This window comes from Gavialis gangeticus, unplaced genomic scaffold (genome assembly GCF_001723915.1).
Source record: "Gavialis gangeticus isolate Ggan-Ray unplaced genomic scaffold, GavGan_comp1, whole genome shotgun sequence".
Taxonomy (NCBI): domain Eukaryota; kingdom Metazoa; phylum Chordata; order Crocodylia; family Gavialidae; genus Gavialis; species Gavialis gangeticus.
The window spans coordinates 18,606,242-18,631,093 of NW_017729011.1; the positions used below are offsets into that span (position 1 = coordinate 18,606,242).

The following is a 24,852-nucleotide window of genomic DNA, read 5'->3' on the forward strand; positions in this document are numbered from 1 at the left end:
GGGGGGGGGCGGCACGCGCGGGTGAGTCTCAGCTGGGGCAGGGGTCCAAGTGGTCCCCCCAGGGTGACTTGCTTTGGGAGCGGTGCTGCACACCTGACTCCCCGGAGAGCCAGCGTGTCCCGGAGCTATGGATCCACTCGTGTGTTGAGCTCAGTTAAAATCTCCTGCGTGTTCTTCTGTGCCCCCGCATAAACCCTCAGCCGCATCCCGCACTGGCGTGGGTATGTTGCCTCCTTGAGCCCTGGGCAGGTCGGCTGGCAGTGATCTCCGCGCCCCAGGGAATGGCGTGAGCTGGAGTCAAACACTGAAGCAGGAGCGACCAGCCTGCAGCAGTTGCAGGCGGCAGAAATGTGGCTGGAGCAGCAGGATGTAAAGGAGATGGGGTCGTTACCAGCCCTGAAGAGTTTGGAAGGAAGCAGGGAGGTGATTGTGAGCTGTGGAAGCGAGGGGTGCAGCTGCCCACGTAGAAATGCTGCTGCCACTGCCTGGCAATTGGTGTTCAACTTTGGGTAGAGCAGGAATCAAAAACTGCACCTGTCTGGACGGTTCTCCAGACCTTGCGTGACTTGGGCGCAGAGCAGGGGTGCCAGAGCTGGTGTCTCACATGTCTCTTCCTTCCCTCACCCCAGGTGCGCTGTGAGCTGACAGGGCACGAGCTGCCCTGCCGGCTGCCCGAGCTGCAAGCCTACACCAGCGGCAAGAGGTACCTGCGCCTGAGTGGGACCCCTGGTGCCTTCAACTACAGTGACTTCGAACCCCACATTGTGCCTAGCACCAAGAACCCGTGCGTAACTCTGTGCTCATGGCTGGGGCAGGGAGGAGGCCTCGGTGCTTTGGAGGGAAGCTGCTTGCTGGGCTGGGAAAGCTTTTGCAATGCAGCTTTGCTGGCTGTTACCTTAGAGCAGGGGCATCAAACTTGCACAGGCCTCGGGGCAGCTTTGAACTGTGTGGGCTCCCCCGGGTCCAGCAGGGCAGGTCTGCGTTCAGGCAGCAGAGTGGGTCAGGGGATCGAGTAGCAGCAGAGTGGGTCCAGGGATGGCCAGCAGCCAGGCAAGTAAGGGTGGTGTCTGCATAGCCCTCTCTCTCCCCTGTTGCTGGTGGGCATGTCCAATGGGGGCCTAAGCACCCCAAATTCTGTGGCAGGACATGCTCTACTGCCCACACCGGTTGTCTGCTGGATGACCAGCAAGCTGGCTGGAACAGTTCCATAGGCCATGTTTTGACACCCCTGACTTAGACCACCCACCCGGGAGCACTGCTTCAGGCAAGGACTCTTGCAGGTGATGTCTGTTATTGGGCCAGCTGCTTGGTTGGGACAGGCTTAGACCAGCTTTCAGCTACCACAGTGTCCTCCTTCGGGTCTCCATCTGCTTCTCTCTCAGAGGCCCAAGATCTGTGATACCCCAAAAGCTCGTCTAAATCTATCCCCACTGTAAAAGAACAGTAAAAGAGAGAACCCACAAGAGTCTGAGCCTCTTGCATGTTTTTTGGACCGTCACGGCTACAACATTGTTTCATTATGCAGAAGTGGACTATTCCATTTGCTGACTTTGCTGTGCTCACATCCATGTCTCTCTTCTTGTAGACACCAGCTGTTTTGCAAGCTGACGCTCAGGCACATCAACAGGGTCCCAGAGCACGTGCTGCGTCATGTCCAAGGAAAGCGCTATCAGAAGGCACTGAGAAAATGTAAGTGGTGCTAGTGCTTTCTGCAACATCTTTCTTGATCTGTACTTGTGGTGCCCAGCCTGGCAGGTGGGAAGTGTTGGGGAAGCTCTCAACAACTTGCCAGTAACAGAGCAGTGCGCCTGCCTGCTGTTTGCAGTTTTTTTCTCTAGTTGGCAAAGCAGTGTCTTTGCTGTAGAGCAGAGGTTCTCAAACCTTTTTGTACTGCAGCTAATGCTTAAATACAGAAGTTGTGTGGTGGATGGTCGTCTTCCTATGGCATCCTGTGGTATCTTTGGCATTAACACTGAACATACAATTATGGGAATGCCTAATATTTTAACTCCCTGTCAATACAGTTTAGCAGCTGGAGAAGCCAGCCCTGAGGGATTTGCCAGCTCTCTGCATGTGCCAGCTTGAGCACCTGATGTTCAGCCACCAACTAGTGGAAATTTGGAAGGTGGCTTATATCTGTGGGGACTTGATACGAGTCAAGATGAGCCTGGCAATGTTGTTTTATCAGTAAAGGGACTGAAGCTTGCAGGTTCGTGGTGGCAGTGTTTGGCCCAATTCAGTAGCGACTGAATGCCAGTCCTACCTGATCGCTGCTTGTTGGCCTGCGTGTAGTGAGCTTGGTGATTCCTGGGAACAAGTGTTTGCTTTGTAAAAGCCAGCACCCCGTACCATGGGAGGTGTTTGTGTTTGCATCCCAGAAGCTAGGTTTGAATGGAACACGGAGACTGAACTGCACTGCTGCTGATAGAGGTATGTCCTGGTCAGAGTAGGAGCAGGGTGTGTGGGGAAACTGCAGTGCTGGACTTCTCTGGACAGAATAGACTGAAGTCTCTGGGGATGTTTGGCTCTTGCAAAAGGTGTCAGGCTCAGTGCACACCCTTGCTGTGGTTTCTGCTGGGGCCAGGGCAGCAAGATAGAAGTGCACACTCCCATTTTGTATCTGTTGGCTTTGGTGTCTCCCTAGGTCTTTGCAGGGGCATGGTCTGTGACAGGTGCAGTTGCCATTCATACTGCACTGAATAGCTACCCAGGACCTTGCTCTACCTCTGGTTCACTATCTTCCTCTATTAGGCCAGCAAGCAGCTGAATTGCTTGCATTTCTGTGTGTGAACCTAGCTGACTCACCCTGTTCTGCTCCCTAACTAGATGAGGAGTGCCAGAAGGAGGGCACGGAGTATGTGCCTGCTTGCCTGCTGCAGAAGAAGCGGCAGCGGCAGCATGATGACCAGCCGAAGGGGAGCAAGCCACCTTGCAAGAGGGAGGATTTCTGGGAGCCTGCATCCAGCAATGAGGATGAGGAGGACAGTGACGACAGCATGAGCGACCTGTACCCACGTGAGCAAAGCTTTGGCGTTTCCGAATATTGTAAAGGGACCCCCTCTCCTCCCTCGGTCCTTCCTGGCACTCATTAGAAAGGCAAGTCTGTTTCAAGTGCAGGGGGGCTGGACCCGATGACCAGCCCCTAACATCTATGAATCCCCATTACCAGCGTAGGGAATGGAATGAGGAGAGGACTCCTTGGTCGTGCGTAGAAACGGGCAAGACTGTATGGAAAGAGGCAGAACTTTGCTACTTTGAAAGAACAGCAGCAGCAGTGGGCCAGGATGGCAGTTTTATTGATGCCTGGCCAGCGGGGAGCCCACGCATTAGAGGATCATGGGCTGAATTACTAAGAGTGCTGGGCCCATTGCTACTGACGTGCTGTCAGCTTATTTGCCTTCCAGGTGTTTCAGTAGTAACATACCAGTTGGTCACTGAAGGCCTTTGGTGATAGAGGTTGGAGCGTAATGCTTCAGCTTGGTCCGTCACCCCATTAGGATGTTCCTGAAGCCTGTTAGGATGTCTCTGAAGTGGAGTGAGAGCAGGTACCTGTGTGAAGCAGAATCTGGCCCCATCTGGGTCTTGCCTTGTGTTTTAGCTGAGCTTTTCCCAAAAAAAAGCCCAGCAGCTGCAGGACATGGGGAAGACAGCGATGACTTTATGACGGACAGTGAGGAAGACAAGGCCAAGCCGGCTGGGGAAAATGGGGATGTGAATGGGGAGGAGAGCGAGAAAATGGACCTGGATGGACAAGGCAGCAAAAGGGGAAAGGTGAGTGCTGCACTGCTGTGGACAGCAGTGTCCTGGGGGTGAGCTTGGGACATTAGGTGAACCTCTGTATGGGAGCATAGAAATGGTATCCTGTATGTTCAGACCCATAGTCCATCTGCTCTGCTGACCTGTGGGAGGGGCAAGTGAAAGCCTAAAATTTTCTTGCATGGAAGTGTCTAACAGTGAGCAGCTGGCATAGACCATAAGCCTACCATTTCTTGGTAGACATTCATCTTTCTGAGGCTCTTTGTTCCTGTCTGTGTAATTATCAGATCTCCATATGAGCCCTCCTACACTTTGCTTTGGAAAGCAAGGGGATTAGGCTGTAAAATCTCTTCCCTGCATTAATCAAATCCCTTGACATAGGGTTAGTATATTCGCTCTTATTTCCCCAGCTCCCTTCAGCAAGTACCCAGATGCTGTACAGTGGATCTCCTCAGAGTACATCTCTGTCCTGATCCTGCACATCTCTGCATCCAAATCCCTGCTGTGTGTCTGGGAAACAGCTGGACTTCATGGCCCCTGTATATAGCAGGTGTAAGAATTTTAGAGAAATCCTTGCTGATAAGTCCAACTCTAAAAGAAAGTCCTGAGCAGAGAAAATAGATTCCTTGCTGTTAGGAACATGCCAGTCTTGGGAGATCAGAATCTGCGGTAGTTTGATTCACATTTGCAGCCAGGTTGGCAGTACAGGAAAGCTTCGCTGCTTGCAGGTTTGGCATTCGTGGTTTCAAATATTCGTGAATGCCGAAACCGCATTTTAAATACACTTTATACACTTACAGGCGCTCCTCGGTAGCTGTGTGCTTGCTGCCAACAGGCTCCCACTGGAGCTGTGCCTCCCAGCCCCACCGCACATGAATGCAGTGCCTTATTTGCGGATTTCGCCATTTGCAGGGGATACGAAAACGTATCCCCTGTGAATGGGGAGAGTCGCCTGTATTGCCATTTAACATGATGACAAAGTGGAGGAAGGGTACATTAGCTTGCTGATTTGTAGGCAGGGGTTGAGGTAAGGGAATGCCTTGTCTTTGGCTGCACCCACGTTCTCTGCAACAAGATCGTGTTGACACCCAACCTAAAGACAGTGAAGTCTGGTGGGGCCCAGGTGTTTGCTTTCTGGTCCTGGCTATGCACCATTTCATGGCAGCCCAGAAGGACAAAGAATTTCTTGAAAAGTGAGTGAACTATTTTTTTCACAGAAACAATCGGGTGCTTTGAAGAAGAAATTTAAGAGTCGCCATCGAAAACCCAAGAGCTTCAAGAAAGCAGCCAATGGCAAATAAAGTTATGTAAATGAGAAACACGCTGTAGGTCTAGCTGGTTATTGTGGAGCAGTGCCAGCATTCATCCCCTAGATGGGCAGAATGGAGTGTGACAAAGGTATGTTGTCTGCATTGTAAGGTTGCATTTATTTCTGATAGAGTAAAATGAAGCAACCAGGTTGGTGGGCATGCTTATTATAATGACACTTTGACTCAAGAGACACCAATGGAGTCCTCACTCCTGCAACCATGAGGTACCTTATGTGGCTATGGTACATCCTCCTCTCTGACTTTGCTGACCTGGTTTTTAGTAAGTGGAACAAATGAAGCACAGGAAACACTTACTGCTGTCTGTCCTCTTGGAAAATACCAAACAGTGTCCAAGTACATCCTCGAAGGGTCAGTCACTAACCATGCGCTCAAAGTGGATACAACAAAGATGCCATTGTTTTATTTTGATTGTTTCCAAAAATCAAAACATTTTCAAACACAACTAAGGTACAAAATACATCATAAAATGGGAATTTATACTTATTTTCTTTTTTCCACATAGAAAGCAACAAATATATTCAAAATGGATTCCAGAACATTTTGCAAAAGCCAATCAGTAGAAATCCTGCTTTTGAATAGGAGGCTTTTTCATCATTCTGACCAATAATGAAATCACCATCAGTTTGGGGAGATGTCTGGGTACAGCAGCATCTGTAGCTCTGTTGCAGAGGACTCTTGCTAAAAGGCTATGGCTAGTTTTGTGCTGTCTTGAAGAGCAGCATCTTTTTTAAAAAAACAAAAACCCTTCACTTAGTACTGAGTGATGATACTGTACTTGCAAAATCCCTGCTGCAAAGGCTACTGATAGTTACCTTTCTTAAAAGGGGAAAATTCTTTTTGGGGTGCCTGGCTATTGCAGAGCTACAGGCAGTCTCTTTGATGAGAGGACTTTATTTTCACAGATCAGTTAGTGTCTGACTGAACCACTTCTCTTCCAAAGCAATCAAACTCCTTTAGCTTGGAAGAACAGGAAGAATCGGAGGTAAAAAGCTAACTAAGGGTAATAAGAAACCTGGCTTCTATCTATTTAATGTATAAATACAAGAATCATCCACAGCAGTTAAGAGTGTTGGGAAGGGTCTGTATCTCAGGAGCCTGTCGTGTTTGTGTATGCTGACCATCAGCACAGGAGAGGTTGTACCTGCAGTGTGGCAGAATGCCCTGGTTTCCCTTGCAATGAAGACACAGGCAGTGTGAAAGCAGTGGGGGGAGAAAAGTCTCTTGCAAATTCCAGGAAATAAGGCAGTGGTGGGTTAACATACCATTTGATTTTAAAAGAGCTTAAGAAGAAATGTCTTCATGGTTAGATAAAGCTCTGCTGCTGAAGGCCAGTCTTCCGTAACACCCTGATGGCATTAGCTAAATGTTTGTGAAAGCTTTTCCATTTGTCATCAGATGTGGGGAGTAGTTCTGTTTTCCAAACTAAAGCTGTTTAAGTTGCACTGTCCAGGTCAACACTTCCATGCGCTGTATGTTCCTGTTAGCTATATGGGAATTGCATGTAGATACTCAAGTAGCAGTTCTTTGGTTTCTTGGTCCAGCTACTCCCCTATGTACCTTACCTGGCTACTAGTTAATGGGAGATCATGGATTTAGTACCTCACTGAATCTTAACGGGAATCAACATACTTGGCTAGCAGAGGATGAAACACTGCTTCTTTGCAGGGTTTCTAGATACGTACACAGGAGGTGTAGGCTACACCAGTGAAAGACAAAATATGTTCCTTCTTTCTTCTCAGCCCATTAAACTGGAGGACTATCCCTTCTCCCTTTCGCTGAAACTACCAGAACGTAAGAAGGACTAAGTTACCACTCTTTGCTAATCAGATGCTATGAAATTCTAGTCTGCTGCTGTCAGAAGCAAGGCAGACTGAGAACAGAGACTCAAAGGGACAAGGTATCACAGGGCTAATAGCTGGGCAGTATTTAGGACTAGATCAACAGAGCTGTGGCAGGAAAACTTTCCCTGTGCCCACAAATACGTGCAGAAATGCCACAGCCCGGCCCCTCTTCAGAAGTCTACAACCTGACACTGCAAGTTAAGGTTTTAAAAGCCTTTGCAAGAGACACTGACAAAAATACATCAGGGGAGAGACGGGGACCGATAGCCTAGAAGCACAGACACTGCTCCTAACCTGCACACACTGCAAAACACTGTTTCAGAGCTTTCAGCTGAGTGCACGGAAAGGGGTCATCATCCTACAGATTGTTTACAACAATAACAGCTAAGGTTGAAGGTAATATTTAGAGGGAAAAAAACTGAAGTCAAAGCTGGGTTGTAGATGATGGAAGAGTCTCTTGGGAAGAGCAGTATAGCTTTGCTCCTCTGACACAGGGAAAAAAAAAAACACTGAATGGGATTGATGTTGGCACAGCACTTCAGTAACTTGAAATGATACTCCCCAAACTCCCTTATTGAACTCATATAAGCAATTCAGCTTCTTTACCTCTTTTGTCCCCTTAAGAAAGTGATATCTTCCATCTTCCTTAAAGGAAAAAACCTTTTCCTTTCCTCATCTAGTGAAAAATGCCTAGAGCTGGGCTTTGCTTTTTCCCTTCATGCGGTTTGGCTGTGGAAACGGTATATAATACTGTATTGTTGTTTTTCATAATAATTTCTCTTGAAGTAAGTTTTCACTAAAACAAACCATGCTAAAGCCAACTGCTGGCATTTCTGATGGGACAGGCTTTTGAGTTCTGATGAGGGAATTAACTCGTTTGGCTGTAGCTAAAATATAAGTGAGGATTAACCCAACAGCACACTGAATGAGTGATACGGTTGCCTCTGCTCACAGTACTTTAAATTTAAAAAGCTGTTACTGGCAGAAGGGGCAGTGACTCTTCTATTGCAACACTGAAATACTCAGAACTGCAGGTTCCTTGGGTTAATTCCAATTCTAAGAAGTTAAAACGACAAACCTTAGCCATGTCCCTCCAAGAAACAGGATGTGTGTGTTATTGTACTGGTGCCACTAAATTAGATTCTCAAAACATCTGTGCCTTTAACAGGGGAAGGGGGCCATTACGTGTAAAGTGTTGGCAGTTCTTGTTGAATCCATAGAGAATTAGTCCTGGACTTAAGGTGTCATGTCCTAAGAAGTGCTGGTGTTCCTGTTACCACTCTTTTTTCTTCTCATCCATGGAGACACCCCCTGGACCAAGGGCCACCACCAGGAGGAGCCCTCCAATGACAGACATGGTCTGGAAGAAGTCGTATTTGAGGAAATCATGCATGGGCTTGTAGACGGGAATGGTCCAGAAGGCATTGAAGTAGATGTTGATGGCAAACAGCCAGATGACCAGAGTCAAGGCAGCCAGCTTTGTCTTAAAGCCAATTGCCACCAAGATGATCAGGGCTGTGCCCACGATGTTCTGCAAGATCTGCAGTAGCACAGAGAAGAGAACTCAGAGTTAACGGACAGATCTTAGCAATCTGTGGGTACAGGAGGTGGAGGTGTAGTCACTCTAGCAGATCTGGGGTAAATGCAATTAAAACAGGTGCCTGTGACTTAAGATGATAAGCACCAGCCTATTAGTCATTAGATTTTAGCTCAAGGTCTTTTGGGGCTGCTCTGTGTTACCTTTAGCCATGCACTTGGCTGCAGTGATACAGTGGCATGATTGTGAGCACTGGATGCTAGGGGCAGAATTTAGCTCTGGGTATCCCTTCTTCCATCCCCAAGGTAGTTATTTGGGTACTGCTCACCTGCAGATTGATGTTGTAACCCAAACTGTTTATGTGTTGTGGTGTCACAGCTACAGCTTAAAGGCAAGCCTGGAGAAGCAAATCTTACTGCTTGAAACCAGGAAATACTAGTGCAAAGAAAACTAATACTTTCCTTTATTTGCCTCTAGCTTAATAGCTCTGAGTGCTTTATGAGCTCAAATGATCCTAACACTCCTGAGATGCTAACAGTTTTCCTGTGTCCAAGGTACAGCCATATAGCTTTATTTAAGGAGTCCCAGCAAAAATCAACAAGGACTAGCACAAACATTCATGGAGCAGGCTCCAGGGCTACTCAGAAAGCAGCAGACCCCAATGCTTTGACACTGTCCGGTATCCAAATACTTACAGAAAAGAAGCTGGAATCAAAATGGAGCAGTGTCATGAACATAAGAACTAGCAGCACACGTCCACCCAGCTGCATGTACTGTTTAGGAGAGCTTTCCCGCATAGTAGGGACACCAGCAAACATGCTCTTCCCCTCTGAGCGTGACTCAGCCAAAAGCAGCAGCAAACCTCCCCCCAGTGCAAGGTTCCTGGAGAGAAAAGGGGAGACAAAAGATTTCCACGTCAGTGCAAGCCCCAGGACCATTTATGAGGGGTGTAACAAAGAACTCTAATGCGTAAGAAACAAAACCGTGGTAGGAATATGTAGTTACAGCAGCTTCTTGAGGCAGACTGCATCAGCAACATTTCTTTTTGGGGTTTTCTGCCTGTTATAGCTAAAGCTGCAGATTTGTAGAAGGTACGATTTCTTCTGTATGCATGGTTACCAAATAACAACACAGACCTACGCAGGCTGAAAATGACTGTCACAAAGAAGCTCCTCCTCTCAGTTTGTGGAAATCCTGCCTGTCGAGCCCAGGAGCCATCACACCAAGGGTAAGGTCCGAATCATGCACATTGGGCATGTTAGACTGCCAAGTGTTCTGGCACAGGTGTTTGGTGGCTGTGCCTTTCCACATCAAATCACATTTTAAGAATTATTCTGGGCTCAAAACTGCAGCAGGAAAATGTAATCCAATCCACTTCCAGCAAGAGAAGCCAAATGTAGGAACTTGGCTAGCTGCTGTCAGCCAGAACTTCTTCACAAGAAGATCCATGCTCAGAGTCCCAACTCTGCCTTCCCCCTTAGGAAATCTGAGAGCCATCATTTGCAAATGATAATTTGAAATGTCAGGGCCATTTTTGGTATCTGCAGTTAAGTTCAGTTGGACAGACATATAGCATCATTCACTTTTAACTTTAAGAAATAAAGTAGATTCCCAGTCCACAAAAAAGTCTCAGCAAAGATATGTGGCCCAGGCAGTCTGTTCCTGATACTTTAGGATTAGTCTCTGCATCTTGTACAACATGTTTTAGGTTTTGCTTCTGACTTCTTAAAGTTGTTTGCTCGCTTACTACTTCATACCAATGGGCTCCTCAGAAAATCGCTACCTACTGGGTAAGTTTTTACTGTATACAGAGGTGATGTGTATAAAGAAATCTGGATTTCCTTCTTCCTGGAGAATGCTTCTAGAGAAGAGAACAGACACTGTTTACACAAACACAGAAAACCTAAGACCTACCTCATCAAAAACTTCAGATCCCATAGTATGCTGTATGCAATGGTCTAGGCAAAAGAACACAAGTAGTTAGATGCTGTGTTATGGAAACGTTACCATCTCCTTACCAGACAAAAGCTTTAAAAAACGTTGAAGTCCATGAGATAAAAAGCACAATGCAGAGACCAGCAGCATCTTGAAATGGTACTTACTTGGTCAAGCAGGCCACTTTGAATGAGAACCATGAGCAATTTTTATTAGAATCTGTTTTAGGTGTACAAGACCAAGACCACTTGTTAACAGACATGCTTAATACAGCACACTAAAATCTGTGAATCTCAAAGCCCTCTGCAGACAGCAAAGCCTCGACAAGCTGCTGTGGAGTCAAGTGTACGTACCATGCTGCTGCAGGGCAGAAAAGTTAAATTTCATGCCTGTGGTCAGACCAAGTCAGTGACAAAGTTGTGACCACAGTCTTGTGCTTTAGCCAAAGCCAAGTTAGAATGAGATCTTTTTCAACTAAATAGGATGTTTTATATTAATAGGCTTGTGGGAAGCGCTGTGGGGTCAGAACCAGAGCAACTGTAGCTCCCTGATTCAACAGGTTGATTAAAACTTAAAAGGTAATTTAAAAGGGTGACCTACTCTGGCTAAATGGAACTTAGATACTTCCAGCTGCATTTACACCCAAGAAGAAGATCTTGCTGTAGGACACTTCTGTCTGGGTTGGTATGAAAGATTATAGCACGCAGAAGAGAAGGAGCAGGCTCACTGGGGAGAATTCTTGAGAGTGGCTTTAAGTTACATTAGAGGTGCCACCGATACATTCGTCCATACTGTATCGGCATTGATAGAAAGGAAAATTGACATTATCAGCCATCGGCCTTTTTTGGCCAATGGCTGATAATGTCACTGATAAATGCAATAGCATGCAGGTGGCCAGGAAAGCAGCCTGGAGAGCAGTGTCCAGCTGATAAGTCTGTGCAGGAGAAGGGGCATGGGCCAGATAGAGGCCTCCATGGTGAGGGAGAGAGTGGGGCAGGGGCCGTTGCTGCTCAGCTGGGGCAGGGTGCGGGACAGAGCTGTGGGTGGCTTGTCAGGAGGGAAGGGGCAGCTCTTACTACTGTGTGCACCCCCAGGGAGGCATGGGGGGCACGTGCACCCTGGATTTATGCACCAGGTGAGGGCAGGTTGCTCACTGCAGGCTTGGAGCCAGAGGCTGCACCAGCCTCTTCCAGGTTAGGGGGCCTGGGCTGGGGCTGCAGGCAGTACCAGTGCTGGGAGGGGTGGCTACGGGGTGGGTTACAGCCACCCCAAAATTCGCTGTAGCCCCTCCTCTCAGCACCACTACCTGCCCCAAGCACAGCCCTGTCCCAGCCCCTCTGCTGGGATGAGGCTGGTGCAGCCCCCAGCCCCAAACCCGCAGTGGGCAACCTGCCCTTGCCTCGCACGCAGATCTGGGGGAGGTGCATGTGGCAGCAGTGGGAGCAACCCCTCTGCGCCCCCTGGATGAGTCGCCCACAGCTTCATCCTGCACCCTACTCCATTCCCTCCCTCAGCTCTATATGCCCTACCCCCCGCCCCAGACTTAGTGCCAATATGCAGCCTGGCTAGTTGGACTGGTATTGACTAATATGTCTGGTTAATAATCAGCCATCAGTACTGGCCGAAAAAAGTCTTTATTGGGGCATCCATAATTTACATAAATTGTCCTGGTGGGGTTAGAGAAGAAGATCTGAAAGATAAGATTTAGGCTTTTGGAAGAGTTAAGGCCTCCTACCTGTAATGCTATAATTCCAAACAATCCAAAGCAGGCATACTGCACCAAGTTCCTGCTCAGCACCAGGATACAGCCACCTGAAGAAGGAAAATGAATTGTTACTACATTTCCAGCTCATACAGGAAATAGTGGTTGCCCCAAGGTTTTAAATTTAGCAGGTTCAGCATTTCACTCAAGTCGTTATAGAGCTTATTTTAATTTGTTGTTGACTATAGAACGCCTCTGGTATTCTACTAAGGAAATGCAGCAGAGGGTCAGATGTATGCCTAGTTTAATCCTTACCAATGCATTAAAGTGACAGCTCTTATAAATGCTGCAAGAAGTTCAATACAAAGAAAGCCAACTAAGTATTGAACACATCCTGCTTTTCTTGGGGTGAGCAAAAGGTGCATCTACCATCACCACCCAAAACAAACTCAGGCTGTTTCTAGGAGGAGATTATGAAAGGAGACAAAGGAAAAAAATTTTTTTTTTTTTCCAGTCTATACAACACCAAATTGTGACAGCCTAGTGGTTAGATAAATATTGAAGTGGGCTTCCTGCAGTTCGATGATTCAAAGTAGTACGCAAGCTAGGGAGGCAGGCACTGGAGCACACTGGCCTCTGCCTTAACAGCCTTGCAGCCACTTACTCAGCTGTCCGAAGAGATTGATGAACACGAAAATGGAGGCCAGGAAATAGCCACAGTTCCACGTGGCGTCAATGTAATCCCTCTGCTCGCTCCACTGGAACCACATGCGGATGCCATCCTCCAGGAAGGTGCTGATCAGACACAGGCGGGCCACGTGGGGAAGGTACTGCTTCGTCACTCTCAGGAACTGGAGGGGCGCACCGGATAGTGAGCAGAGGAAGGGCAGGAGGAGCATTGATCAGGCAAACAATAACCATGCACTTCTCCAGACTGCGGGCATGTCGCTAGCACATGAATGTGCAGCATCAAGATCATGATTGACATAGGTATGCTGGTGAGGGGGACTGGATACAGATGAATCTTGTTGCTTTAGAGCTTGTAAACCTGTTTCAACTCCCTGGTCTAAATGAACTTAGTAGAAATGTTGGCAGTACACTCAGGGAAACGCATTCAGGAAATACATTTGTTTAATGAGCGCTAGTTGTCAAGGGAGCTCCTGTTATTAGGAACACGATACAGCATCAGGGCAGATTCATATGATAATAAAAGCTTTTGACTAGAGAGATAACCAGGCATTGATCTTAATTGACTTCCCATGTGTGGTTCAATTCCAACTTCCATCAAAATCACACCCCACGCACCATGATGAACTAGGCGGTTATGTTTAACTACACTTCAGTGCAACCCAGTATTTAAAATTCATTAACATCGCCATGATGCAATTGGAATTGAGCACACATCAGCTCTTCTTGGGAGTCAAAGTTATGTCTGGTTCTGTATAAAGAATGCTGAAAATTTACTCTTTGGCTTAGTTGGCTATTATACTAATTACAGAGAAATATATACTGGTGAGTAAATACAAAAATACCCTCAGGGTCTAGACTTTTGTGCCATTTGTACAACTGAAAGATACATAAAAGCCTGCAAATGTTTATCACAAATCTAGTTAACTTTTTCTGCCCTGTCTCAGCTGGTATTATATACAAGCCTGTGGGCACATCTACACATTCATTAATGAGCAGTGCCTCTGAGCTTTAAAGTTGAGTACATGCAAAAGGAAGTACTCAATAAACGTGCAGTAGGCTGCTCTACTGTGCATTAACCTAACAGCACGGTTTTTGCTGTGACGCTGCAATGCACAGTTAGCCTACTGCACGTTAAGCATCTCATGCAGACGTGCCCTGTATTAAGGAATGATCAGAGTGCCATATCGTATCCTGATGGGGCTTAATCAGCTCATTGGGAAGTTTCATGCCCCAGTACAAAATTAAATAATTAAAAAGGTCCTATTTTTAAGGTATGCAGAGGGGCTCCTCTGCATGTACTCAGAAGGACGCAGAGGAAGTTTGCTACTTCATACAGCAAGTTGCTGTGATGATTTTAGGCAAGCTGGCATATGCACAGCTGGGAAAAGTAGGGGTTGAATTCATCCATTCCACCATGGAAAGTTCAGTACCACTGACTTAGTCAATGTGCTCATCATACCTCGTTAACAACTTGTGTAATCAAAGGGATGGGGGAGAAGGAAGGAACACTACTTTAACAAGCTACTTATTTCTTAATGGCCTCAAAACCTTTCACTTACGTAGGCAGCAATGATTTTTGTGGGCCAAGCAATAGTACCAGAAGACATTCGGGAACTGAAGAATGCCTACTAACAGAAAGTAAAATAATGTATTTGGGGGCCTCGAGAGACATCTCTAGAGCAAGAGTCCAAGTACCGAATACCCCACTTCCAGTACTTCAGTTTGTCAAGGATGTAATTTTAGCAATGTCTGCCAGGTGCCAGGTGGAGCAAATATGTGTGGTTAAACAGCTGCCAGGAAAAGGTGAAGCAGCAGGTTCATACATTCTGATTACGCGGGCCTGGGCTGAACAGCATCGAAACCAGAACCATGTATGTACGCGCACCTCTAAATGCAAAGCTACCACTTTGCAGACTCCTGCCATAGGACAAGGAAGGGACTAGATTTTTTAATGTTGCCTCAGCCCACACACAGAGCACCGTGCGTCTTAAAAGTGTCTTATTATGGGACTGCATTTGATACAGGTATCAAATATTTAATATTCAGTGTTAGAATGAAAGAACACCCCCCAACAAACCCACATATGCCAAGATGTTTTCCACAAGTAATTTGGAGTGCCATAAAGACAGCATTCACATTGGGCATGTCTACACAAGACACTTACTGCACATTAGCCTAATAACCCTGCGCGGTAGCACATCACGGCACAAACCGTGCTAACAGCCTCCTGCGCAGTGTTATTAGGCTAATGCGCAGTAAGCGTCACTAAATAACTCTGCTACTGCATAGTAACTCTAGGTACTGCACATTTAGTTTAGGACTTTATTAAGGAAATACTAAACTAGATGTGCAGTATCTAAGGCGCATTAATGAACATGGAGATGCACCCACTGAAGTGGGTATCTGCCTCATGATCACCGACTGGCATGAAGGTTTCTTCTACCACAAATGTAGAAACCTTAAAAGATTATGCTGGGTCAAGTTTTGTTGGTACAATTCAACTGACTTTAGTGGTTTGTATGTACAGAGACCATTAAGATCTCATTAAGATGTCAAGTAAAAATTTATGCTGACAAAAAGATTAAGTTAGTTTCTCCTAGGTTATACTGTTTAGTTTATTCTGTATTTTACTCAGGCGGGATAATGAAGCTAGACCCGTGGGTTTCATTTTCTGTTTCCAGTTAATACCACTTGGCAGGCCTGCTTCAAATGCTTTGGGTTTGCAACACAGGGGGAAGGAGGCGGAAGGAGAGATTCAAATCACAGTTAAAAGTGTATGCCCATCATAACAATTAACCAATAGTTAGAGGCCGCTTTGAGTACATATTAATGACCTAGCTTACTGGCTCACTGTAGGTCAGTGAGATTAAAAAAAAAAAAAAAAATTAAGATGGACACACTGAATAGTTAATATCAGAAGAGCAAACCCTACTAGTGTTATGTCACACGTATCCAAAGTCTGAAGGGTCAAGCTTCAAGCTGATTAAAACACACTTTGAATGCCAACTTCAACCAAGCACACGCTGAGCGTTAGTATTTCCGGCTTTTTGAACATAAGCTTGGATTAGTGAATCTGAACAGTTTCTTAATAGCTTTGTCATTTAATAATATACAAGCCACAAAATATACAAGGCTGACATGACCTAAATTAATTGAAGTAAATATTAGAAAGGATTGTGCCCATTGCATCAACCAAAACTTGAAGTCAATCAAATAGTGTTTGGACTCTGCCTATGGACGTACCCATCTGACCTCAAGAGGAGGGGGACAAAGCCCTCAGGAGTTGATGGCTGTTGCCTGCAAGATTTCATCATCACATCTGGGTCTTCAGCTCTTGGATAAAAGTCATCATTTTACTACTGGCCAATAACTCCTAGAATATTGTTTGTTTAAATATAAATGTCATAATTTTGTTTCAGTTAGTCTTTAAACGATCATTCTGTGGCCGGGGTGCAGTTTCTGTTTTGTTGCTGCAGACGCAGCCTTTAAACAAGTTAACAAGTCCCATTCCCAACATTAGGCAATCATATAGACTTTGTCCTTCTTTCAGGGGAAGCAGCCACAAATCAAGTTTCGAAGGCCCTCTTGCCACTACAAAGACCAAATTTTCATGCTGTAGGCAGGGCCTAAGCAAATATAACACTCAAATCGAAAGGTCGATAGTGCGGTACAAGTTGTTTTCTCTCTACAGCAAGTTATAGTCCTCAACTCCAAAATAACCTCCGATGTCGTTTACGTGATGTGATTTACATTTGCTGAATTTTAAATCAGGAGGAAAGAGCATCTCTCTAATTACCAGGATGCTTTCAAAGAGCCTGCCAAGAGACTTAATTGGTCAGATCAGACAGAAAAGCCAAAATGCTAAGACACCTTGTTTATTATCAGGGCCCTATCCTGGAAATCTGGAAGCCAACAGAGCAGGCAAAGAGTAAAATCAGAACTAGTCTGCCACTTTCTCTTCTTGAAACTAAAAGAGGATCTTGTGCTAACATATGTAGTAGAGAGTATGCAGCATGCAAGATTATATGAAGTAACACTGATTAGAGAGGGAAGTTCCCCATACAGATGCAGGAGAGGCTGACTTTGATCAACCCTAGGCGGCTTTTCCTTTCTTTCAAATCAGAAATCCTCAACTAAAAGCAATGCATCTGACCTTTAACTAGCACAACTCCTTCTACTGGCTGAGCTGTAGGTTGCTAGAAGGGTGGTTTTCTAGTTAGTAAAAAGGCAACTGCCCCACTTACAGCTCCAAGTCCTGATAAAATGTGATATATTGACTGCTCAAGCCTGCACGGGTGCTAAGGTAAATCCACAGGAGTGGGGAAGTGGCCTCTCTGAAAGCTTCAAGGGAGTCATCTTTTCTAAGCATGTGCAAACCAAACCCACTGGAGGAAACAGTGATTTGCTAGTATTCGAAGGAAGGAAGGAAGTGGGGGATGATGTTGTTTTAAGGACCCCAAGTGAAAACATGCAGATCTGGGTTACCAATTGGGCCAGTCCCTGAATGGCGATATTTTTCCTTAAAAATACCATGTGCTCTGTGTTTACAAGAAGAAAAAAGCATTCCTATCCCGAAAGCAGTTTTTGGCTATTTTTCAGGAATAGTTCTTAAAAGCTGAAAATATTTAGAAAGAAGGTTAGTTTAAAGGAGGGGGTGCCAGGATTACTATGCATCTAGATATGCAAAGCATGGGCAGGAGGAGGAATTATTTAGGCTGGTTGGTTCTGTATATGCAGTTGTGGATAATGGAAGACAGTTAAGAATAAAAACCAACAACAACAAAAGGGAAGATTTTCCCCGTGGGGCCATCTGGAAAGTACCTAGATGATCAAATACTTTGGTAGTAATCAATAGAGAAGTGTGTTAAGCAGTACATACATCTCACCATTGGAGGAAAGGTGTTAATAGCCTGTCCTGGCAACAGATGAAGCAGCTGAGAAGGTGAGATCCGAAACGGAGGGCAGCAAGACGGCAGTCCCCAAATATCAGCAGGGACAGAGATGTGGAAAGGCTTGAGTGCCAAGGGGTAGCTCTGCTTCCTAGACCCTATGATCTTTTGTCACGAACCGTGTGGCCTTACCTTGTTGTCCCCTTCCCTGAAATCAAACCACCCCGGAGAGACCGAGCGAGGAAGCCACTTCCACCTAAACTTTCTACGTGCCCTCTCTGCACATGCAGCAAAGAGAACGTATGCTATTTATTAAATGTGAGTGCCAGCTATCCAATCAGCTAAAGACAAGTAAGATCATTTGAAGGCAAAGGCGGGTGCAGCGCTTATCAGTCTTATCATAACACAAACCATCCTCTGCCGTTTGGCCTACATGCAGCCGTATTTCTGCCAGTCACAAGGTCATGCGCAAGCATTGAAACCACCCCACGCAGCAAGTTCAGAGAATAAGCAAGTCCACATCAGAAACAACATATAGCAAGTGTAAGACTAACCCAGGAGACCTAGAAGAGGAGAAAGAAATGCAGTACCGCTCATTAACTACGACAGTACGGGAAATGCATCAAAAGAGTCTACTGATTTCAGCACAAAAGAGTGCATCTGCATGTAATCCAACCCATTCCAGTAATTGAGTGATGGAGACTAATTCATTGGAAGCAGGCGATTTGTAGCAGTGGGATGACCCACAGGAAAAATCCCAAATGCCAGATCTAACACTATCATACTTTATGGAAGTTCCCCTCCAAATGTCTGAACTTGGCCTCATTTTCCACCCCCTGCATACTACATACATCATCATTACCCCTGCAATGTAGCCCCTTCTCATAGGCAAAATGCTTAACAGTTCACAGAAGTAAATTAGGAAAAAATAAGATCTCTCGAATTGAAACTATACGTGAGGTTTGGTTTGGTTTTTTAAAGGAAGGAGACACGGAAAAACAGCATTCCATCCTTTCTATGGAAAACTCCTTTGTTTATTCTTCAATTACTGATATGATATAAAGAGTAAAAGTTACTACCTAGTGTTCACAACAGACACGCTCTTTTGGTCCTCAAGGTATGGTTTACAGCCCAGTACTCATGATAAAAATACACTTGTATACACACACATGTATTTCACAACAGGTCAGAATGTTTGGATATGGACTATTATATATCTATCTGATCTGTATGATTTGAATGGACTATTATATATCTATCTGATCTATCTATTGATATCTATCTATCCATCCATCTATAGTTAGGCAATGATAGATAATAGACAGATAGTCTATCCCAGTAAACCTGACATGGGGCTACTCTTTCTCCAGGAAAATTTTTATTTTACTGGAACAAGCACAAGCTGAGCGGCAAGGGATGTTTATAATCTAATCTCAGGCCAAACACAAAGCGATTCTCGATTCTCAATCCGATCCTTTTTAGGACAGCACTCAGTATTAGCCCTGTTAGGTGTAGAACACACACCCAACCATGGTTCACGGGATGAACCCAGAGATTTCAAATAGGAATCTATAGGCTCACAAACATTCTGGTCTGAGTTATTTGCAACAAAGAATTACTTGGTTGTTTCTCTGTAGTTAAAAGAAAAAACCCCCCCAAAAAACAAGGAGTAATAGCCAAGAGCCTGCATTTTCCAAGGGGTGCTCTGAGTCTAACAAACCAAGCTGAGAACCACTGCTCTGCTCTAGCCCTGGCAAATCACTCCTTCCCTTGTGGTACAGCTCTCCATCTATGAAGTGGGAATGCCAACACCCTTCTTGCAGGATTAGACGATGCATACAGTGCTGGGAAGGCAACACTGTAATGAGAATACAGGCTCACTTTGTCATTTCATAGAGTTCAGAAGGAGGACATGACATACCAGGACGATTCTGGCAATCTTTCTCCTTTTTCTTTTTAATTGGTTCTCCATAACAGATTCCACTTTCTCTTTGTACCCATAAAGGATCAGTGGACTTTCAAACATAATTGGAAGGACCAGATTTTAAATCAGAAAGTTTCTTCCTTCTCCTGTTCTTACATAAACCATCTCAGAATGCCAGGATTTAGGACAAAGTGACTGGAATGGCTGGGGAAAAAAAAAAAAAAAAAAATCACAGTACTTGTAAAAGTTAAAACAAAGCACTGCACTTTTTGGCCCAGAAGCCTAGTATGTGCATCATGCACGCTTCCTTTGCTCGGCTATAATCATGTAACTGGTTTAGAATGATTCAAGAGTTTCTTTACATGTGTCTACACCTCTTTTTAATGGAATAAATGCCAAGCACACCTTGCTGTTTGTCCTGTTTAGCTCTTCGATTTTAGCTATTGTCATTACCTGTATTACACTCTTGCCAAAATCAGATAAGCCATTTCTACTCTAACCCACTTACAGCTCCCAACCAGCAAACGGGAAGCCTGCAAATAAGGAAAAGCCAAACAGGACGGATGCATCTTGTACTACACACCCAGTTAGGGACCAAACTTCAGGTCTGGAACTGGTGGCTCATTCAAGCTAAAGACAATTTCCAGTCCTCCTTCAGGGAAGTTCACCATCTGCATAACACACACTTAAGTGCACCCTGTTCCCTCCGATAGCTGGTTCACAAACTGCTGCTGCTACCCTGAAGGAATTGGAGTTTTTAAATAGTATTTAGGGCACATGACCTTAACCTAACTCCTGTTGATTTTGAAGGGAGTTTGTGGCTTGCATTTCTTGAGCGCGCAGGGTGGACAACTCTGCCTAAATTGCCGAATCAAACATTTTTGGTACCCACTGATAATCCACAGAGCTGGTTGTTGCACCACTCCCTGCTGGTTTTATGTCAGAGAAAGTGGCTGATTCCAGCTGATCTCAGCTGTTATAAAAGGAGACGGGGAGGAATAAGGCTGTCAATGAAGAGGTGTCCAGTTCCAAGTAGTGACAGTCAGATTTGTTGGCTCCCACCCATCACAAAGTCTCAATCTAATCCCAGTTGAAATGTTTTGTTCCAAATGAACTAAGAGCTTCCCTAATGCAAAATGCCAACTCAGCAAGATATAAGCAGTGTTTATTGTTTTGTAAATCTGCCCCCACCATACTTACGCAATTTCACTTTTTAGCACCACAGATGGTGTTTAGTGCACCTGAATGAGCAAGGGGCAATTATTTGGACGCACAGTCAGCTAAGGACCTGCTTGCAAAACTTAATAGCTGTTTTGCAATTGGATGGCAAAGTGTGTGCAGACATGATGAATATTCTGTGGTTCAGAAGCAGCACTTTCCAAATAAAATGGAGGTCAAATATAAATAAAAGTTGTTTCAATGAGCGTTATTCCAGGAAGTGGCAGACAGTACTTGCTGATGGACAAAGAGGCTTTTAGGAATAAAAGAAAGGTTTAAAAAAAAGTGACCAGAAATAGTCACCCAGGAATATATATTTAAGGATTAAAAAAAAAACAACTCAGTAGCAGCGAGCACTCAAGTGCTCTAAAACTTGTCAGAGACTGGGAACACAGCACAGCAGCTGTTTACCTCCCCTTCCCAAGGCCTGATCCTGACCGTCACAGTCCACAATTAGAACTGCTGAAATCAGTAGGAAAACAGCAGTAAAATCTGTCTCGAAGCCAACCATCTATCTTAGTGAAGGCAACAAGTCTTTATAGTGGCAACCAGTTGCAGGTGTGCAAAGCTGCCAGGTCAAATAAGTCCTTCCCCAGCCGTGGCTATAGGCCACCAAGTGTTACTACCTGATTTTAAATATACTTATCACCACGCCGATAAACATTTGCGCTTTCCAGCGGCATCATGAACGCAGCAACTATTTCATTCGTGTTATTCCTACTTACAGAAGATAGGAAGGCATTGCTTGCTGCCTATCTAAGAAACCTGTGTGAATCGGGGAGTCCCATATGATGGTCCCTGCTGCAATAAACACCTGCAAGGACAATTTGAAAATGTCGTTTTATGTTATCTTTTGTCCTGGATCGAAAGCATAGTTTTTGCTAGTTTAGATACCATCTAGAACCGGCTTGACAGTCATCTCATTACCTGCCTGTTTTCTGTCCCATAGGTTGCTTCCATGCCACCTGGACACTTTTTTGGAAGCAGGAAGTGGGCTGGTCTTCCTTAGACCCCAGGAGAGTTATCCTTTCACTTACGAATGGGAAGGAGCCAGGCTCTCAGGAGGGTGATCTCTAGCTGGGTTTAAAACCAAACTCTCCTTCTGCAATCAATCAATCAATGAGGGCATGAGACAAGAGCAATGCAACCATTTTGGTTTTTTAAGGTGGGGGCCAAATTCAGTCCTTCACGGGTAACAAGTGACTAACACAAGTTTAGTCAAGGGGTGCGGCAGCATTGCCACCCTCTGTTTCAGCCATGTGATAAACCTGTTGGCACCCCAAATCTCTTACGGGGTGGGGTACTGATCCCCTGTTCTTTTTACGGTTGGCGTAAATCAGACAGACCCCAGTACTCAGCCACCCACTAAGTGGCCCCCCATTCAGGGCAAGGGGGATAAGTGGCACGACTCCCTTTGCCAGAAATACCGCTGACCGATTCCCATTGCCTGGGATTCTCCCGTCTTGGCCTCTTACCGGGACACTGCTGCCCGTTCTCTTGGAAATGGCAGGACCTCATGGCTGTATTTAATGAATCACCCATTGCTATTTCTTGATGGCGGAAGGGGGTCGGAAAAGACTGCCCCATCACATACAAGATCCCTGTAACTTGCAAAAAAAGGAAAACACCCAGATTCCCTGTGCACAGGGAGGCCTCCCCCTGGGGAGAGGGGATCAGAGGGAAGCAGAGCGCACCCACTCACTTGGTCTGCAAAGTCCTCAGCGGTGCTCATCAGATCATTCTGGCCCATGGTCTCAGCTGCAGGGGGGATTGCTCCTGGTTGGGTGTCCAACACAGCCCTGCCTTGCTGCTGCAAGCGCTGCAGGAAGTGGCTCTGCTGCAACTCAGGCTGCTGCTCTCTCCTGCTTCTGCCACGTAGGCCAACTCTTAAAGGAGCCGCACGAGCAGCAGGAAGATCCCTGTGCAGGCAGGGAGGGAGGAGACTGCCTGGCCCTGAGTCCCGATGTGAGCTTTCCTCTTTCCAGCATGCGTCTGTCCCTTCTCCGAGAAGCCCTGCCATAATAGCAGGGCATGGAAGGAGGAAGGAGGATGTTGCATTGCAAACCATGCAAATCACCTACCCGAAATTGGAAGCTGATTTTGGGCATCAGTTTGGTGAAACTAGATTGTGCCGCTGCAGGGGCCTGAGCGGGGGGAGGCGTTTTATCGATACCCCCTCAGCCATTGCGCACACGCTCATGCGTGGATTTTTGTTTGGCAAAATCTTGTATCTGGGTATTCTTGTTATTCATCTCCAGTCTCGGTTGGGGGTTGTCCTGTGCCCCCTCCCCATGACAGAAGGGCGCTTTGACCTAATTTCATGAAGGGTGTCTACAGGGTTACCATACATATGGGTTTTCCCAGACGTGCCCTCTTTTTCGTGTCCTGGTGGGTTTTTTAAATGTGAACAAATGTCCAGGTTTTTGCTTTGCCTCTGCTTTCCTGAGCAGAGCTGGTGGGGCAGGGGCTTAGGAGGGGCAGAGGCAGGGCATGGGCATATCACTGCCCCTCCACCATCATATTCCCCTCCCTGCCACAGGTGTCCTTGTTTTTGATCCTGGAAATATAGTAACCCTACATGCATACTAAGTTGACTTCAAATAAGGTGACTTAACTAAGTCAACTGAAATTAAGCCATGTCGGAGCATATGCACATACGAATCCTTGCCATAATGGCAGCTATCTCATGAGCTAAGTCGACTAATGCGACTCAAGATAATACAGCTTGGAGATGTGTTATCTCGCGCTGTATTTAAGTCAGCTCTGCACTGCATACACGTGTACACTCTGACAATTAAGTCAACTTCAAAAAGTTCAGTTGGTTTAACTGTCAGGAAGGTAGTATGCGTGTACGCACCCTCAAACTTCCAGTGTGCAAGATGGGGTGAGACGGGTGGGTTGGTTTGTGTTGGGATGTGTTCATCTGTCAAAAAATGGAGGCAGCTGCATAGTATGAGGGTTGATGTGACTGTACGCTGCAGCACTGGCAACCCACTGGATTTTGCTGAAAGATACACAAGATTTGGTGATCTTTGTTCTCTCGGTTTCTGGAAACGCATCATTAGGAGAGAATTGCAGCTTGCTTTCGTTCTGTTTTGTTTTGTTTTTTTTAAGGGAGGCAATTTCTAGTCTTAATCATTACAGAGAAAACATTGAAAATGTGACCTACCAGAAGGCAAGGAAAATGTCCCCCAGATGTATTGTTTGCCTCTTTACATCTTATGATTTCTAAGCCGATCTCCTGATTTCTTTGCGGCTTTTCAACATCTGGCAATGCTGTCTTCATGAGATCAGCACGGGAAAATACAGCGCACTCCCTGAAGTTATCCTTGCTGTAAAACCAAGCTGCCCTCTTCTCCCTTCCCAGTCTATTTTTCTAAATCCAGGCATATGCTGATCAACACCTATTATATGTCTGTTTTTGAGCCCAGTTCAGATTTACCCAAGAAGGCCACATTAGCATGGGTTAGAGGGTTTGCAAAGACAAAGGCTGCACGAAAGGATGTTTTACACTGAGGCTGCGTGTGTCATCAGTGGTCTCACCACAGTACAGCTATTATTTCAGAAACCAATGCTGACAGTCCACAGGGAAACAACCTCCACCAAGAGCAGCCCAGCAGTTGACTTGCCAGCATCAAATTCAGTAGAGATTATGGGTAGCCAGTTCCCAGCTAGTGGTAGGAAGTCACTCCTGTACCTATAATATAAGCTCCCTCCACTGTCTATTCAGCAGCAGAGGGGTGAGGCAGGCTTCTCAGAGGTCTCGGAAGGTTTGCTTCCCCATGCAGAGGTTCGGCAGCCAGTGCTAATCACCTGCAAATCAATATGAACCCATCAGGCCATGCAAGTTGAAATGCTGACGTATTCATAAGGAGAGGGCAGCAACTGCAGGTTTCTCCATGTCTCGCTTCTCTGCCCCGTGCGCGTCTTCCGTATCCTGCGCTCTTGCATGTTCCTGTAATGTCCGAAGGACTTTCCAGAGTCTCTCTGATTGAAGGCTACGCATCATAAAGATTTGGGGCTCAGTCA

At 45.8% G+C, this 24,852-nt stretch overlaps 2 protein-coding genes across 3 annotated transcripts in view; one reads left to right on the forward strand and one right to left on the reverse strand.

Moving 5' to 3' along the window:
- SURF2 (surfeit 2) overlaps nt 1-5,080 on the forward strand; it is a 5,581-nt gene extending 501 nt beyond the window's left edge. The window contains exons 2-6 of one of the 2 annotated variants that reach the window (XM_019510747.1): nt 630-784; nt 1,586-1,689; nt 2,827-3,015; nt 3,599-3,771; nt 4,167-4,526. In XM_019510747.1, coding sequence (XP_019366292.1) covers nt 630-784; nt 1,586-1,689; nt 2,827-3,015; nt 3,599-3,771; nt 4,167-4,229 — 684 coding nt within the window. In that variant the 3' untranslated portion in view covers nt 4,230-4,526. Of the gene's footprint in view, nt 1-629; nt 785-1,585; nt 1,690-2,826; nt 3,016-3,598; nt 3,772-4,166; nt 4,527-4,973 lie in introns of those variants that run through there. The other variant, XM_019510746.1, reaches the window with a different exon arrangement.
- Nucleotides 5,081-6,820: 1,740 nt separating this feature from the next.
- On the reverse strand, nt 6,821-22,687 carry SURF4 (surfeit 4). The gene is made up of 6 exons (XM_019510745.1): nt 22,526-22,687; nt 12,767-12,953; nt 12,136-12,212; nt 10,380-10,423; nt 9,161-9,347; nt 6,821-8,468 (listed from the first exon to the last, which is right to left on the reverse strand). The coding sequence occupies exons 1-6, from the start codon at nt 22,571-22,573 to the stop codon at nt 8,202-8,204; spliced, it is 810 nt and encodes a 269-aa protein (XP_019366290.1). The 5' UTR covers nt 22,574-22,687; the 3' UTR covers nt 6,821-8,201.
- Nucleotides 22,688-24,852: the final 2,165 nt, after the last annotated feature.

Bases quoted from the DNA above. Each gene is read 5' to 3' on its own strand.
- SURF4 (XM_019510745.1), bottom strand. From the start codon at position 22,573: ATGGGCCAGAATGATCTGATGAGCACCGCTGAGGACTTTGCAGACCAA. The intron at 12,213-12,766 runs GTAAGTGGCTGC...TTCCTTCTTCAG, and splicing joins CAATCTCTTCGGACAGCTGA to GTGGCTGTATCCTGGTGCTG. The intron at 8,469-9,160 runs GTAAGTATTTGG...GTGCTACTGCAG, and splicing joins TTGATTCCAGCTTCTTTTCT to ATCTTGCAGAACATCGTGGG.